This window comes from Gymnogyps californianus, chromosome 1, assembly GCF_018139145.2.
Source record: "Gymnogyps californianus isolate 813 chromosome 1, ASM1813914v2, whole genome shotgun sequence".
In the NCBI taxonomy this organism is placed as follows: Eukaryota; Metazoa; Chordata; class Aves; order Accipitriformes; family Cathartidae; genus Gymnogyps; species Gymnogyps californianus.
Genome location: NC_059471.1, coordinates 63,245,942 through 63,264,199, shown reverse-complemented (window position 1 = coordinate 63,264,199; position 18,258 = coordinate 63,245,942). Strand labels below are relative to the sequence as shown.

Here is an 18,258-nt window from a genome sequence, read left to right as displayed (position 1 = left end):
TCTACCTGGCGTTACTGTACACATTGTGGGCAGCAGCTATTGGCCCCTCTCTAGGCAAATAATGCAGCCTTATTACCTAATAGTTCTGTCTGATTGCCTTTCAAGACCAGAAAGAATAACTCTGAGACACTGTCTAGCCTCACGTGTGATATGAGACACAGAGTATCCTAAAAAGAGACAATATCTGGACTGCTATTCCCCACAAAGAGACAAAAGTAAGTGTTCTTCCTGATGTCCTGAGAGAAAAAGCACATGCTGTGCTTTTAGTTTCTCAAAATTCTCCACACCCAACCTCGCTTTCTTCCTCTTAACTCTGAATCCATTTATTATCTGTAATGATTTGACAAGCAAATGCAGTTTAGTGTCTGGTTTGTTTGTGAAGTGTTCGTTCCTTGAACTGCTGAAACTAGTTATTTGTGTTGGATGCTTGGTCACTGAAGTAATAAAATATTTTTTCTACTTCCAGACATTGGCTTGAAACTTGTACAGTAGAAATAAAATGAATCCCAAATAATGAATTGATCTGCCTAATCAATAGTATATTTTTATCATGATATTATTAATCATTTACAAATACCAAGAAGATTTTGATGATGGTCATTCTGGGTAGGCACTCATGCATATGAATACAGGTATATAAAGCCAGCATTGATTGGTACACTTTTTCAAAAGTGTAATTTTTAATTTTTTTCCTACAGGAACAAGGTAGTGTAGGTTTAATTTATTTAGGTGAGCAAAATTACCACTAAACCCTTCTGAGATTTTGTAGTTATGCTTCTGTACATGAAAGATGACCTTATTCTTATGTGATACTACCTTTCCAGCATAGTGTCTTGTCTAATAGCCAGGACTGTATCTCTTTCAAATATAGAGTGCCTAAATCAGAACTTGTAGAGGGTTGACCCTGGCCAGATGCCAGGTGCCCACCAAAGCCGCTCTATCACTCCCCCTCCACAACTGGACGGGGGGAGAAAATAAAACGAAAGGCTCGTAGGTCGAGATAAGGGCAGTTTAATAAAGCAGAAGCAAAGGTCGTGCGCGAAAGCAAAGGAAAACAAAAGATTTTATTCTCTACTTCCCATCAGCAGGCGATGTTCGGCCACTTCCCGGGAAGCAGGGTTTCAGTACGCGTAGTGGTTGCTCCGGAAGACAAATGTAAAACGAATGCCCCCCACTTCCTCCTCCTCCCCCTAGCTTTTATACTGAGCAGACGTCATATGGTATGGAATATCCCTTTGGTCAGTTTGGGTCAGCTGTCCTGGCTGTGTCCCCTCCCAAGATCTTGCCCACCCCCAGCCTACTGGTGGGGGGGCAATGTTGGAGAGACAGCCTTCATGCTGTGGGAGCACTGCTCAGCAGTAGCCAAAACACTGGTGTGTTATCAACACTGTTCTAGCTACCAATACAGAGCACAGCACTACGAGGGCTGCTGTGGGGAAAATTAACTCCATCTCAGCTAGACCCAATACACAAAATTCACAAAACATCTATTAATAAAGATGATGCTTTTGTCTTCTAAAGTTCTGGTTTTTTGTAAAAATCACTAGATTTCCTCTTGTTTCTTCAAAAACTGTTGGTAGTTGTGTATTCTTATATTTTCTCTATAATTTATATATCTTTCCCAATCTTATAACTCAGTTTATCTCGGTTCATGTTGGGAGTTAGTTTTAGGTTTTTTTTCTTTAATTGAAGATACAATAAAATGAAAGCCCCATCTACTGCTGTCACAGCCCCTCTTTGCTTTCCTTGAAATGTAATCCAAGACATTTGTTTTATTGACTTGAATCTTGAGAAAGTGCTTATTTTGAAGGAGCAAGAGTTTTGCTCTGGAAAACTTAATGGAAAATCTAGAGGATTTTCCCTGCCTCTGGCTATTTAACACATGGTCTTCTCACATCCACCTTCCATCTTTTCCATTGACACACTGAAAATGACATAGGAAAATACTAATAGAATGTAACTAATACTTTAAAGTGTTCTATATGCAATATTTTTTAAGAGGAGCATTTATTGTGATTATAAATCTTTGGGTTTAGTCATTGATGTCCTTTAAAAAAGGAAAAATACCCCCTTATCAAAGCACAGTTTCTAAAGTGCACACCATACTCAAAATACAAGCCAATATGTATTTTCGTTGATAGTTTCAGGCCTTGTTATACAGTGAATGTTTTAAGACTCTGGAAATCAGTATTTGGGATTTGCTAAGAGACAGAGCAGAATTCCCAACCAACAAAAACCTGTATTTTCCAGAGTATAAGAAGAAATACTGGCTGATCAAAGGCCATAATATCTGCTTTTCTATTAGGAAATTTTCAAGAAATCTCAATACATTTCAGTTCCAAATCATGGGCTTCTGATATTTAAGCTAAAGAAGTCACCTTTCACTATCACTGAAACAAAGCAAAGACTTTGGACTGCTCTGAATCTACTTAACTCAGTTGGGTGAGCTGTGGGACTCATGCAAAGGCAGCCGAGCAGTGAGTGGTATGCACAAATCTGAGATCCATTCTTATACTTCTGTAGTCCCTCTTGGGTAGCACATCTTTAGGCATGAAAGGAAGATTTCTGTGTAAAACCTTCAGTGCCTGGAAAGTCCAAGATGTCCAGGAAGGATAGGAGAGGTTATTTGGGGTCTTTGTTGGGAAAGTAGGCACTTAAATTATGTCTGTACTAGTAAATAAGAGTGGAGAGAGGCTACTCTCTGGTCTACCAGCTAGCCCAGCACAGTTCATCTGCAAACATCTACATTTTTTTCTTTTTCTCCAAAAAACAACATGGCCATATCAAAACTGCTTACTGGATGTGGTGCTTGGAATACGCCTTTTGCCAGACGATGGCTGGGCACTGTCTGGAAATGTATGAGTTAGCACAGGCCAAAGCTGTGGAGGCAGTGGGCTGACAGCTAGGCACTATGGGTGAGCCTCCTCTAGTGCTCATATCTGGCTCTGACCCTATTTTTTTTCCTTATCCAGATGTCTTTTAATTCCTCCTCAGCTGCACTATAAGTACTCAAGTGTTAAACTGGTGCTTTTCCATAATGTTCACCCCTCCAACTACTCAGACTCTTTCATGACAGTTGTCAGGCCCGAAAAAGACCAGGAAAAATGGAGGATCTTTGTGGGAAGGGCTGAAGACTAGTATCTCCTATATTCTAGGCTAGTTTTCAGGACACCCTGAGGGTTTCATCTACTATTTCTTGGACATCTTACAGTGTTCTGTGGAGGTATCTTGTCCCATAAACCTGAAGTTTCTTCTGAAGAAACCAGAGCATGGGTGTAGGAAGGCTGATAAGTATCAGCATCTCACCATGAAGTGGGATATGACCTAAGTTCATATCCAGACAGAACTCTGAAAATCTTGGTTTCCATGTAGCCTCACTGACCAAAGCAGAGCAAAAGGAGACCAGCATATTAAAAATCTCGATACAGACTGCAGACAAGGTTGAAACGGGCTGCAATAAAAAGGGTACAGAGCGGGGGGCATTTATCTGAGAAATAGATCTCAGGAACAGGTATACTCATGCATTCTTTAAAACTACGGACAAGAGTTCAAATGCAATTTTGGGCCAAAGCTAAGGACTTGTGAATCAGAGCAGGTAGATGATGTGTACGAATGGAGATTCGATACATAGAAACGTTCACAGAAGCCTATGATTGCATTATTTACTTCTGCTCTTGAATAAACATACATTTCCTGTCTTGCTTAAGTAGACACGTGGGTTTGCTCATCTTCTTGTTACCATGTATGGTGTGCTGTTCAATACACTCCCTATAAACTGATGTACATTTTCAAATATGATTCATAAACCAACTTACTACTCTTAGATCTATTCTATGAAGAGAACTTGTGGGTTCATACTAAACAGGTCTACTGTGTTAGTCATCAGGAAGGAACATCTGTGAGTATTTATCTGTTATCAGACCCAGTATTCCTGTCTTTGACCAATAGACTATGCTCACTGACTTATTAAAAATAGAAAAACAATTACTTTATTTGTTTTATTGTTGCAAGTGTCAATATAGCAACTGAAGCATTAAAAATGTGGTGGGGGATTTAGTCAACATTGGGAAAACCACTTGCTGTTTAGAAGTTTATTTAAGAACAAAAAGTACACACATTGCCTAGTCTTCCTTCTCATTAATCATTTACTGTGGATAAAAAACCTTTGTAAGCAATTAAAATTGAATTTGTAACGAAAAAAATCATGTTCTACAGAATGCAGTAGGCAAAAACTGCTATAAAGAGATAATCACAAACCATAGATTAGTGATAAAGGCTTCACTTTATCACCTAGCAACCCTACCCATACCTACCACTGTTGCAAACAAGCGAAGATAAAAGTTTTGTCATTCTGGGACTAATACATAGAAATTAATTATACAATTTAAGCTGCTATTGACACTAATAAAATTATAACTGATGAGATGAAACATACTGAAATCAAACCAAACTCTCAGCTAGATTGCTCTTTCCAGGTGTCAGTTTTTGAATTTTCAATGTTTAAAAATTTAATCTGTTTCCTTTTTTATAAAAAACAGGTCTAGGAAGAAGGAAAACTAATCAGCTGACTATATTGCTTTTCAGCCTGTGATAAAGGAAAGGTAGTTACTAAGATTTTCAGATATTCTGAATGAATACAAAAAGGAAATTTTCATTATATAACAACCTAGATAGCAAGTATCTAGCCAGTAAATAATGTACTTCAAAACAGATAAGTGGAAAATAAAATGGGAAACAAGCAAACCTCTCTGTACTCAGTCATACAGATTTTTCATCACCTTCGCAGCCTGGTGTCCAATCTATTTTTGTATGATCACATGTGAAACTTCTCTGTGTCCAAAAGGCTGGTTTAATTCTTATGACAAAGACCATTGCTCAGAAGAGAATAGGCAAAAAAGACTAAAATCAACATGTTTATTTTACTTTTCTGTTTAAATGATGATAATAATTGTAATAATCACAGGTCCTGCAGCCATGGCTACACAGCATCAGATGACAGCATCTTTAATGTGTTCCTTTTAGCTTCCAAATGTAGAAATTGGTCCTCACTGTTGCAGATTTATCCCCTAGTCTACAGCTGTTGGTGTTCAGGAACCCTACTGTGTGTTTTAATGCTGTGGACTGGATAAGGTTTTATTTGAAGGGAAGCAGCACCATCTATTGCAACCTGATAGCTTAGCTCTAGATGATATAAAGAACAGAGCTGGCCTGAGCCCAGTTTTAAACTCTTTCTTACACTTACTTTCGTAAGTTTTTCCCAGACCAGCTTCAAATGAGGTTAGGATCTCAGTTTGTATATGATAAGGTACAGGGACAGGGGTGTGTGTCGTGTGTGCATGTGTCTAACAAAAAGGCGCATCTAAGAGACATACCTGTTTACAAACTCAGATAAAATAATAGCATAAGCCTAGTCCTGACTAACTGTTGCTTTTAAATGACTTAGCTGGAGTTTTCATTTCTGAAGTGGGAGGATAGTCAAAAGTTAAGAGTATGTTCTACCCAGGTGATATTCGCTCAAAATTTGCTTTCAGAAGCAGCGTTAATGTAGGTGTGCAGTACAGTATGTTCTTCTAATAATGACAGTGCTATTGTCATCCATCTATACTTCTGGTTCTTCTCTTTTTCCAGACTGTCTACAAAGCCTGGCTCTGTTCCCAGTATTTTGAAGTCACACAGTTTCACTGCAGCAACAGAATTCCTTGCAAGCAATACTGTTTGGAGGTTCAGACGAGGTGTCCCTTTATATTACCAGACAATGATGATGTCATCTATGGAGGACTATCAAGTTTCATCTGTACAGGTATGGTATAGTATAGAAAAGTTAATTTCACTTGCTGTCATAAATCTAAATGTGAAGGAGAGTGTGGATAATGTTTCTTCCATTACCTTTAACTATGAGAGCCTGAAGGTATTCCTTATCACAAAGATTTGTCGGAGATGCTGGGATTTAAGCCCAGGTTTAGGAATGCACATTTACACTACAGCTTGCCACAGTCATTAACTTTACAAAACCAAATTACTAGAAGAAATTTGTTCTGGTTATTTTTTATGTTTAATAATTTGGTGGAGGATTTTTGTTGCTCTGTGTCATGCAATACTCAGAGAAAAGAGGTTCTGTGTCATGCAATATTCAGAAAAAAAGAGAAAGGCAAGTCCAGTTTTTAGTATATTCACCTTTGTTCACCTGCATTCTTATGTCAGATAAATGAAGAATCTGAGGCATAGCGGTCAAAACTGCAGCAGCTCTTGGAAGGTAAACGTCTAAGGAAAGGTCTTTCACTAGTGAAGAATTTTAAGAATCAGTTGTTCACCTGTGAAGAACTGATCTTTTGGTCTCTTCTTGAGTCTTGTTACATTCTGTGAGTATTTTAATTTTAAAAGGTATTGCTAACATAGGTCTACACATTGATTGATAAAATGGTTTGGTTCCTTTTACATTCCATTCTGCTTCAAACACTATCCCAGAATGATCCAACCAGAGAGGACATGGTAGGCAAGAAATACCTTTAGTACATCTCAGGTACTGCAGATGATACTTTTTTCAGGACTGGCTGGGAGTCATTCACACAAAATTTCAGCTTATATCAACGTTATCTGCAGATTTCTGGTGCCTAGAGTATCATCCAAGAATCTTGAAGATATTTAGCAACTTATTCCCACTAAATCAGTGAAAAGGCTTTTCAGCACTTAGATCATTTGACAGCCTGGCCCGAATATCTGAAATTAGACAGCCTCCACCTTAAATTAGAGCTGCACTGGAAATCTTGATACTAAGTGAGTCGCCCAAGGTAAGCTACTTAAAAACGGAGTAAACTATAAAACCCCATAAATGCTCTATACCATCTCAGAGGCAGGCATAATGTTTGTGGCAACTCATTTCACCTTATATCCTGTGTTTGGATTTAGGAGGGTTCTGGTAGCAAGATATTTACTGTATTTCTTCTTGAAGATTAAGCCTGTTGCACAAAATTGAGCAATATCCATCTGTATGCAAAAGACAATATAATTAAATGTAAGCTGAGTTACATTTTGGTAGTCATCAATAAGGTAATGGTGCTTAGCACTTCAATGCATTTTGTAAATATTAATAGCCTTCCAATATGCATACACAGTAAACAAATGAGCATTATTTTCCAGTTTAAGATAGGACAGTAAAAGCTGAAGTGAGAGACTTAGGACATTTTTATTTACATCATGTGTACTATATATATGTGTGTATGTGCGCATGTATGTACACATGTGTGCACACTTACACACATACACAATGGCAAAGAACAAACGAACAATAAACAAAACCATCTTAGTAACTATTTCAGAAAATCTCTTAGGAAATATATATCCCCCTCTTCATTTTCCTAGTGTATCTCCAAGTCCAAATTCATTCTTAAAACACACAAAATAGATGACTTTTTGCAAAGATTAATGACAGTCGATATCTCTGAGTTTAGGATGAAAAGCAGATTTAGGGGAGGATCAAACTCCTTTTATTGCAGGTATTAGTAGTGTGGGTATCTACACATAAACTCTGTGACTAAGCTCTCACTAGAATCACTGAAGATCTGGTGTAGTCAGTAGAGCTGAGAGCTATTTAATTCAACCTAAGTAGGCATCTGCACCTGATGAGCTGACTAACTCTCTATGCCTCGCTAACAGTGCTGGCTGCACTCTATTTGCTGTAGCTGCTGTTAGTCACCAAGGTTTTATTGCAGACTCTTAAAATCAGGGTGACCTGAATCTCATCTCAGCAGTCCACTAACTAATATTTGGTTGAACTTTTTGTCCTCTCGAGTCAAGACGTTCAGCATCAGCAGAGCAGAGCTTGTATTCACGGACCCATAGGAGTCAGCATGCTGACACTAGGCAGTTGTGTGCAAGAGAAGATGCTGAGGAGAGGTACAAGGCTGCAATTCAAACTTTGTCTGGAATACAGGCCCATTATCACCCTTTTATTAATCAGCAACTCACTGTAAGAACACTTCCTGCCACTAAACAACGAGAAATTAGACTAATATCTGCTGTGGGACTAAAGAATTACACTTCTCTGCAGCTTAGTGAAAACAGAATTATTTCATGCAAAGTACAGTGAGTTTAACAGCAGACAAAATACTCTACCTCAGCATAGCTTGTGTCTTGACAGTTAACTTGAAGTCCTTTTGCAGAAAAGCAACTGAAAGCAGGTCACCCACGTCTTGAGAGACCTCCTGCTGCACTTTCTGTGAGCTGCTGTCTGGCAGACATGTTCTGGGATTTCTTGTTACTGATCCTGCTCCTCCTGGGGTGGGTGAAATTCATTGGCAAAGACCAAAAGAGTCAGGTCAAAGGTATTTCTATTTGATATTTATGTGTTATAGCTGGTTGTCTGGTCTCCTTTTGACCTACGTTTACTGTGAAGCTGGTCACCATTGAGCTCTGCTACAGGAAACACAGCAGGAGCAAACTTTATGTTCAGGGATTCCTCATGAATGGCATTTTGCCACAGCCCGTGGCAAACTCATTTAAGTTAATATCTCTGCTGCTCCTGACTCCTATGGTATCCCATGGAGAGAAATGCCACAGGTCCTTTTCTGAAATTTTGACTTGCATTTTCAGAGAGATCCAGCAAGAAATGAATTGGGTTATGTCAGCATGATATTTTTTCCCCCATGAAATTCATGAAAGACTAGCTGGCTAGCTAAGGAACATAGTTAATTATAAAATATTGTCTGGAGAAAAAAAGGACCCCCTCTGCTTATAGGATGATTTATCTCTGATAACTGTCAAGAATTTGTGGATTCTGATTTTCTTTAATGATGTTTTAGAAGCAATAGTTTTATAATAAGGGTTTTCCTTCCTCCTCTCCATGGTAACAGACTGTTCCCTCTGAGGTCCAGTAGAGATTTAGGTTAACGGAAAGACAGAGGATTGATTTCTATAAAACATTTCAATACACCGTGGAAGGCAAGTAACAGGAAAAGATGTACCAGTGATAGCTGTTTTTGTTTGATGTTGACTACAGCACAGAGCGCAGGATGTACATATAAACATTACATGCCATTCTCCAATCGCAGCTCCATTGCAGCTAGGTAAGACACCAGTGTGGCTTCATGTCATCGGCAGCGCTGGGAGTTGCTGCCTCCCCTCACCATCCCCGTCCCACCACAGTGGTGAGCAGAGGTGCGGAGGCACCTGCTGGAAGCGGGGGCACAGCGGCACCGGCGGACAGGGAACCCACACACTTTTTTTTTTTCCTTTCAGGGCAGGATTTTCTCGAGGTTGGAGGCTGTAAAAAAAAAAGTACTGGAGGCTGTAAAAAGACATAATGACAAAAGTTTCATCCTTCCTTGGAAGGTCCACGTGATGAGAAAACAGCATAGGACTGGCTATTTTTCCCCAAGAAATTTTGCAATCATTGATATCTTTGACACGATTAAATAAATAAATAAAAAAAGTTGTAGTTTATAGTATGGATTAATAATGACTTTTTGAAAATTCCTGAAGTACTGGTATAATGAGTAAGAAGTATTCTAGCCTGAGAATGTCTCACTTGATTATCTCTAATGAACGTAAATAGTGGGAAAAGGAGAGGGGATGCTACACTAGTTGTGTATCACTGGAACTTGTCTTTTGTAGAAATGCATGTGAGGAGGTGGGACAACTGCAGTGCAAAAGAAAGTACTTGGGAGATTAATCAAAACAATCAGAATCATAGTGTGGTTCTGATTATGGAAACATGCAGTTAGCTAGAAAGAAGCTTGTGTTCCACTCTCCCCGCTTTCTTCTAGGAAACAGAAGGAAAGAAGTCGGTCTTTCCATCAGGCGCTGCTCTGGAACATACTGGTTTTCATATTCACTAAAATTGAGTGGTTGCTTTCAGTTTAGACCTTTGGAGTTTGTATTCATATGATTAAAGTTTCCAGTGGTTTCATCTGCTTCTTTCTGCAGCTCAGATGTCTAGAAATTGCCCATGCAAAACAGAATCTTATTTAAGGGAGATAATAATAGCGTTTAGGCATACATACACGCACACATGGTAGATTACGATGAATGAGTCCCATGCAAAGTTCCAGGTGAAGGTTTTTAATCGTGACTCCTATGAAAACAGTGTGCATACCAGTGGGATTGTTTTCTTTCATAGATGTAGTCATCTTTTCCTTTTTTTTTCCCAGTGTGAATGGAAGATGTGGAAGATTTCTTTCACACGTGCTCTTTGAGTGTGAAAAGAGAGCTGAAAGATGTATGACTCTATGTACAGAGCACTGGGAAGAGACTGGTAATAATTCACAACTCCTGCTTTTCCCGTGCCTTCCAAAGTAATGTGGTCCAGCAGCTGACCCGGGGACTGGTCCAGCCCATGAACTGTTTCTGTTTGGCTTGCTGCCATCTCCCAACAGAGAGATGCAGAGGTCATAAATATTTTCTTCACAGCCCAAACTATCCATTCAGGCCTGCAGTGTGTTCAACCCAGAAAACATGAGAGCTCAGTTTCCACCAAATGAGCAGCAAAGATGCCCAAAGAGAGGGCAGAAGAGATTACCTCTCCTCCACACACATGGCCCTTCCCTGAACAGCCAGGATATGCCATCAACACCAACGCTGCAGTTGCACCTGCATTAGCAACCTAGTTCAGGACTGTACTTTTGAAGCAAATCTCCTGTTCATACTCCTTGCTGTTTGACTTGCACTGGGGAGAGGTCTTGGAGGATATGAACTGGGTTCCTTTGGATTAAACTAAACTAGGAGATGGGCTACAGGACCATACCTAGCACGTCCCAACCACTAATGCACATTTGGTGTACAGAATTAGACTAGAGCTAGAGTGAGGTGAAAACCCTTCAAATGCACTTAGGGTTGACACGAGATACTCAGCACCAGCTGTTTCATTATACGGATCTCCTCTTGCCCGAAACTACTTGTTAATACAGACATAGCCTATTCTGGCTGCTGGGAAAACAGTCCCAAAACTGCTATCCATATGCCAAGTCAGGACCACTTTAGAGTGCAGAATTAGGGCTAGCTGTGTTGCTAAAAGGGCTTTCTTTGTATTGACTAAGACTTATGGTCTCTTTGTGCCTTGTGGCGTAACAGGGCCATCACCCAGCAGCAAGTATCAGGCAGGAAATCCCAGCCACATGCTCACACTCTTTACCTGTACAATAGATGTCATGGAATTTAATGGAGCACTTAAGTTCCTCTGTGAAGGAAAGGAAGGGAATGTAGTGAACAGCAATAAGGCAGAGATGTGTTGCATTACCTTCTTCCAAAACCTGCATGGTACCCTCTGGTACTTCCTAAGAGCAGTGTCATCAGAATGAGCTTTCTGCCACCAGGAGGAGAATCAAATTTTTCTACTCTCCTGTGCTGAACAGACTTCTGATACTTTTCAGTGTAGAAGGAGAAAGTAAGGAAGGCGAGAGAAGAGGTAAGTGGACAGGTGATTCAGGTGCTTTGAATCACTCCTATCTTTCAATTCAGTTCATATTAATTCAGGCTCTTAATTTCATGTGTTCCAATTAACATCTCAGTTGTTTGGAACACATAGTGTGAATATTCTCCCATACATCAATTTTTGGCAAATATCAGTAACATGCTTATGTGATCCATGCAAAGTAACACTTCCTAAGAAATTCCTCCTCCTGTAGAGTAAAGAAGAGTATTCACGAGAAATGATACTGTCAGTCATGCTTCGTAGCACACACTAATGTTTCTAAGGATGTAGTGAGAAATATTACAGAGAATTTTCACCAATCCGTAGAAGGAGTTTGTTGACTAACAAAACTCAACAAAGGTATTGGGAACAATTCTTTATACTGCAGCTTCCTCTCAAGGAGAAGATGTGTGTCAGGGTTTCACCAGCAGGTTTAGCTATAGAGTGTCTGTTTCAAAACAGATGCCCTGATTTCAGTGCAATTTGAAAAGCAATTTCCTTGGGAAAATGTGATATATAGAATGCATCACAATCTATCTTTTCTTTGTAGAACAATTCAAGAAGAGAAAATCTCTGAATGCAATCCGCTTTATGTTGTTCTTGGCAAACTCAGAAAAATATATATACTTGATCCAAATTCTTCCTCTAAAAATAACTGATAATAATGTGTCATTTGCCTCCTGCCTACACCTCTTAGTAGGTCCTAAAATATCAAAATGTTAAGCTAACACAGACAGCAGGACAAATCCCATTTATGTTTGACAAGCATGGTTTAAATCGTTACTAGCTATGGATCTGCTTACAAGGAAAATTTGACATGGTTTTGCAGCAGAATCTGTCAGCTAAATAGCTCATCTTTTTGAGTCTAGTGTTCTTCTAGTCTTGAATATTGGGGCTTTCCCATGAATGAGGTCTCATATCATAATACGTTTATTAGCTGCAAACTTTCTTCTCCTATAAAAACAACCCAGGCAATTAACCTACAGATATCCCTGAACTTTCTATGGTAAGACGGTACTTAGATATGCATGATCCTTTCCTTTCCTATGATATCACAATAGTAAATCCTTTCGATCAAAAATTGTACATAATATAAGCAAAACGGGGGGGGGGGGGGGGGGGAAGCCAAATGCTTACTAGAAGTAAGTTATCTCACCCTTATCCTGTATCTCAACATAGCAGAGCTAAAAAGGTTCATTGTACAGCCTTGAGAGTCAGCTATTTATTTATTTTTCTGACTTGCAGCAGCTCAGTCAGTTTTACAGGGAAAACACTGATTTACACCAGCAAGAGGAAATTGGTCCTGTACATATTTCAGGGAAAAAAAATCCATGCATGGTGAAGACACACAATGAATTTTTCTTGAATGTGGACACATACACACAGGAAAATGTCCCAGAGACAGCTATTTGAAATAGTCACCAACATATAGCAATAAAACAAAATTAAAACACAGCAACCGAGATCTCCTCCAACAGTTGGAATGGAGTCTGAAATGGAAATTAGCCTTTTCAAAAGAGCTGAACAGCCTTATTCACCAGTTTAAGAATAATCTGTTTGACTAAAGAATAATTTATTTCTCTTTAAGCCTTCTTCTACATTTCATTTTATTACTTTTTATAATATGAAGGGTATAAAATACATGTCTAAACAGAAGCATCATAATGTGTCACAGACACAGCAATTTAGAAATTGAGAGGACCATCTGGATAAGATCGAAGAGTGCTGGCTTCCAGATCAGATGTAAGGAAGCAGTGAAATCTAGTCATATAATATCTAATGTATTCTCTTGCCTTCTGTAGTTGGAAAATGTTAATATTGAAATCTCAGAAATAATTCCTCAGAAAGAGAAATGTCATGCAGAGTGTTGGCGTTCACTGATACAATGATGTCACTGCTAGATGGATCATTCTTGGCAGACATTATTTACTTTGAGCTTCACAATAAAATGGAGCATTCAAAACTTCTGGTATACTACATCCGCTTATCTGGTTTCTTCTTCTAGTTCATGGTCTTTTCTTCAAGCACAAGAAGCTTGGTATGACTCTCTAAATAATCAGAAATCTATGCTAAAAAGGACCACAGTTTAGAGTTCTACAGAAACAAAATGAGGAAAAAACATAACATACCATAAGATCTGTTTTATTTCTGTGGCTTTCCAAAATACTTATCCAGCAACGGCAACAAATACATCAATCAGACCAGTTTCCTTTGATGCGGAATACTATGGCTCCACAGCTCTTTCTGTAGCAAAAAAACCCAAGAAGCGGGCCAAGCCAGACCAACAGCTGCAGATACAGATCCAGCTACAAGCGTGACACATCCTGACAGTGTTGGGGTGAGATGTGGAAATGCAACCACCTCTTTTGCATGCTGGTTCCTGTGCAAAAGAAATGCAAGTGCTCAGGCAGAAACCACACCATTCTCTGAGTTAGCTGGCGATCTAGCTGATCAGCAGACCATGCATGCATAGACAGCCTTTGTGATTTTAATTCTTGTATAAGAACTTATTTGCGGTTTGCTGCTTTTCCCCAAAGCTGTTTCCACACAAAGTGAATACGATGCTCATGCTGTCACTCCGTTTTTCTTTCAGTATGATTCAGCTGAGCAGGATACACTGGATTTATCTACAGTCATGTCTCCATTAACATAATCTCAGTTAAATGAGTAGCCTTAATTCTTGCATCAGCATTAGTAGCACACACTCCCTACAGATATAACTGTTGTGCTGATCATCAAAAAGTTATCTGCATGTGAAAAAACTATCCAGTTACGAAGCAAAGAGATAGCTTTTACATGACCTTCGTGAGCGATAACATATCTGTCTGGAGAATGGTTTGATACCAGAAAGTATCCTGGCAAATTCTAGATCCTTAATTAAGATCAAGGTCAAAAACCTCCATATGGACTAAGATTTCTGCTGGTGAAATATAGGTGAGTGCTGGGAAAAGTTGGGAAATGGAGATCCAGAGCTGAGAATTTTAAGTGAAAAGTGAAAAGCAAAGTAGGTTTCGAGCCAGTAACAGTTGGTAAGTCAGTCTCAGAAATGTAATTACCAAACATCCAAGTAATACAGAGTAATGATATCTACAAATTGAACTATAAAGACAGAAGAGGAAGAGGGGAGCCTTGGTGGTTTGGTGGGTAAAGTTATCCTATTTATCTCTTATCCCAAACTCTGTGTCCAAATAAAATGTTTTGACAAAAGAACAAACTAGGTTTTTTCTCCTTGGTTTTCCAAGTCTGATGTAGCCAGCTTTCCAGGGTTTCTGGTAAGTCACAGGTTTGTAACCCTCTGACTGAGTAGATTGACTGATTAGATCCAAGGGGCCAAAACTGATACTTATGGCTACAAACAAGTATGTGGTGAAGCACAATTGTGAAGTTTTATTATTTCAGTGCAAAAGCTCTGACTGAATTTATCTAAATGTTCTGCAAATGTCATATGAATAGTGGTTCTGTAGTTAATTGATTATTAAATATGTAACTGCAAATTCAAAACCTAAATTCAATTGCTGAATTGAAATAAAGAGAAAATGTAATTTTGCATTAAGGAACAAGTTCAATGCAGCTTTGAATGTGGAGTTGCCTTCAATTTATTTCTAGTTCAGTAAGTGCATATGAACTGTTTAAATACCTTTTAATTGCCAACTTGTATATATACGCTTTGATTTCAAAGGAAATCTGGGTTTTCCTATAACAAGAAAGGCAGGAAATACAGTTTGAATAGTAAACAAGCCTCAGTGGGATCAAAGCATTAACCATTCTCTGTGTCTCTTCAATTACCACTCATAGTTTGAGCTACTGCAGTCACAGAACAGATAGTATAATTACCTTCTTTGGGAGGCACTTCCTGTATGTTACCATGTTTAAAAACATGCTTATGCACACAAACACCAAAAGATGGGTCTCAGAAAATGTGATGTTAGCAATAAGACTGCTTTATTGTACTTGCAATAAACAACTGTTCACAAGTTCCAAAATGCAACAGAATCTCTTAAAAAATATGAAGTACATTCAGTGACGATCTGAGAGAGAATAAATAATTTTCAAGCATTGGTACACTGCCATAAGTATCTGACTGCATAGGCGCAAAAATGGCCTGATTTCCTACAGAGTAAAGGAAAGTCCTTTACTTTAAAGTCCTCCTGACTTTAAAGAAAATCAAACAAGCTGTTCTCATTCCTGTATCTTTAAAAACTTGGTTGAATCCAAAAATAGATGCAACTTTACTTGGACTCATGTATAACATAGTAGACTGTTGTGTCAGCTATGTAAAAAAGTGCCAGTCTAGGTTTAATCTGCATTTTAACATACTCAGCATAACTAACACACTTTGTTTAGTTGCAGATCAATATTATGGAATTAGGAATGAAAGAGTTCATTCATTCTTATTTTAAGATGTGCTGCTTTTCCTTACAGGTTATTCACAAAATACAAGCAGTCTGGTGCCTGGACCTAAGAATGTTACACCTAAACTTGTAGGCATTGCTTTTTGAAAGTAATATCATTGCTGTGATACTTTAGACAAATGTAATTCTCATTCCAAGAAGTAAAGTTAATTTATAAATTATAGCAATTATTTACTGCTTTCAAAATCTTTGTCCTAATATTTCAACACAGATGATAGGTTTTTTTCTAGTAAAACCTAGCACTACCATAGAGTAATTATTTACTGCAAAATTTATTCCAAGATCAGTTTAAATGGAGAAAAGGTGTTTGTCCATTATGTTAGACATTCTTGCATTTGACCATTAGTTAAACAGCCTAATTAGGTTATTTTAATTTATCAGAAAAGAAGACATGTGAGAAGCAAACAGAACACTCTGGTTATGTTACTCTTCTATATAGTAATGCAGACAGCATTGACAATTTCCAAAAAGACAGTTGTGTCTAACTGTTCAAAAATTCATAATCAGATCAGGCTAACTCAGTAAAGTTCCAAAGGCAGAAATGGCCTAGATGTGTAGTCCGAAATATCAAGAATACCAAGTATTGCATGGCAAGGAAAGATTGTTCTCACCTCTGGGATATGCCAAAGAGAACATCCCAGCTGGAAGAACTCAGCTGAGGTTGGGTAAACAAGTAGACTCTGAACAGCTCTGTTTGGAAGCTGTTCCTGTGAAGCTGTTGGATCTGTATTGGTTTGACAATCAACATTGTCAATATTGTCAGTATATCAATTATTTATTATTTAATGCCTATCTTTTCATGGGCAGTGATATTACTGGTATGTGCTCGCAGACTGAGGAAGAATTTCAAGATCCTTTCAAATTTTGTGGAAATGTCCAGTTTGATTAGTTGTTACTTCATCATTAGTTGTTACTTCCCAAAAAGGAAGAATTCCAATATCCTTATCGTTCAAACATCAATAATTACTTTTTAATACCGTTTCTTTACACAAATATGCTCAGTGTCATAATTCTGTTGAATGATCTTTTGATGCTGCTTCCTGTTAGATGACTCATATCCCTTCGACAACTCTAATTATACAAAATGGCAAGTGTTTTGAGGGCCTTAGATTCACCCAAAGATGTGGATTTGATAGCTTAGACTAAACTATGAACTGTTCCTTTGAGCTACCAACTTCTGCCCATCTTTTTGTGCCCGATGATTATTTTTTCTTGTGTTTACCCTACAGGGCTCTACGAAAACTATCCAACCAATGCAGAACCAGAATGCTGTGATGTCAGATGGGGACTATTATCAGATCATCAATCCAAAGGGACTATAAAAACAAGTGGCTCAACAATGTGTCACAGGACATCGCTCACAGTTTCATCAGCATCAAGACTGTGTAACAGCAGACTTAAACTGTGTGTTCTTGTATTAATTCTCTTACATACAGTACTTACAGTCTCAGCAGCACAGAACTCAACAGGACTGGGCTTTGGAGGCATAACAACTTTGGAAGATAATTCAACCAATGAGGAATAAAAGAAAGGATTCATCTTATATGATAGAAACACAACAGGCCCAAATGACTACAGTCAAAAATAGCAAGGACTGAGTGCTTTACCCTCAGATCTCCTCTTGAATGACCTTTTGGGTAAAATGAAAAGAATGGGCCACTACCCAAACAAGAAGGACACATGAACACAGCTTTTTATTGACTAAAAGGCTGTATGGTGACTTAAATTTCTCACACCATTTTATACACTGTGTTTTAATGTTTGGAGTTTCTTTTTTGTTTGTTTTTTGCACTTGTTAATACAGGATTTTATTTTTGGGACGGTTTCTCAAAGCTAAATTAAGTCTTTTCTCTGTCGATATATTTCTAGTCATTGTGTGTGTTCATCTGATAGTTCTGTCTTTTATGTCCTGTCAGTTTCTATTAGAGGAATGACTGCTATGATTCCATGACATAGCAAAAAAAAAAAAAAAAAAAAAAACCACAAACAAAAAAAAAACAAAAAAAACCACAAAAAGAACAACAAAACAAAATTTAACAAAAAAAAAAAAGAAAAAAAAAAGAAAAAAAAAGCAACCATAAAAAAACTCAAACAAACCTAACTGTCCTCTTACCCATGGGAACCATTCATCTCCTTTCCCCTTCCCATCTCCCGTCGCAGACAACATACATTTGCTTCTGTCTGTGTAATCACAATGAATGGGTACACAATTCCAGTGTGCCTCTGCCACTGTTGCACAAACCAGTTGACTGAGCAAACCCAAAAGGAGCATGAAGGGGGTTCCTTTTAGCTGGACAAACAAGTGCTCTCCTTACAAGGTGGGATCGGACAGTTAAAAAATGTAAAGAAATATATAACAAACTGTTGCTCCAATACCCATTTTGAAGAAGTCCAGTCCTTTCTCACTGGTCAGTTGAACAGGAGCAGCCTTTTTTAGATACG

General features: G+C 38.4%; 1 protein-coding gene across 1 annotated transcript in view; it reads left to right on the top strand.

Moving 5' to 3' along the window:
* NALF1 (NALCN channel auxiliary factor 1) overlaps nt 1–17,341 on the top strand; it is a 489,013-nt gene extending 471,672 nt beyond the window's left edge. Inside the window, 2 exon segments of the mRNA XM_050913191.1 lie at nt 5,629–5,800; nt 17,046–17,341. Coding sequence (XP_050769148.1) covers nt 5,629–5,800; nt 17,046–17,341 — 468 coding nt within the window.
* Nucleotides 17,342–18,258: the final 917 nt, after the last annotated feature.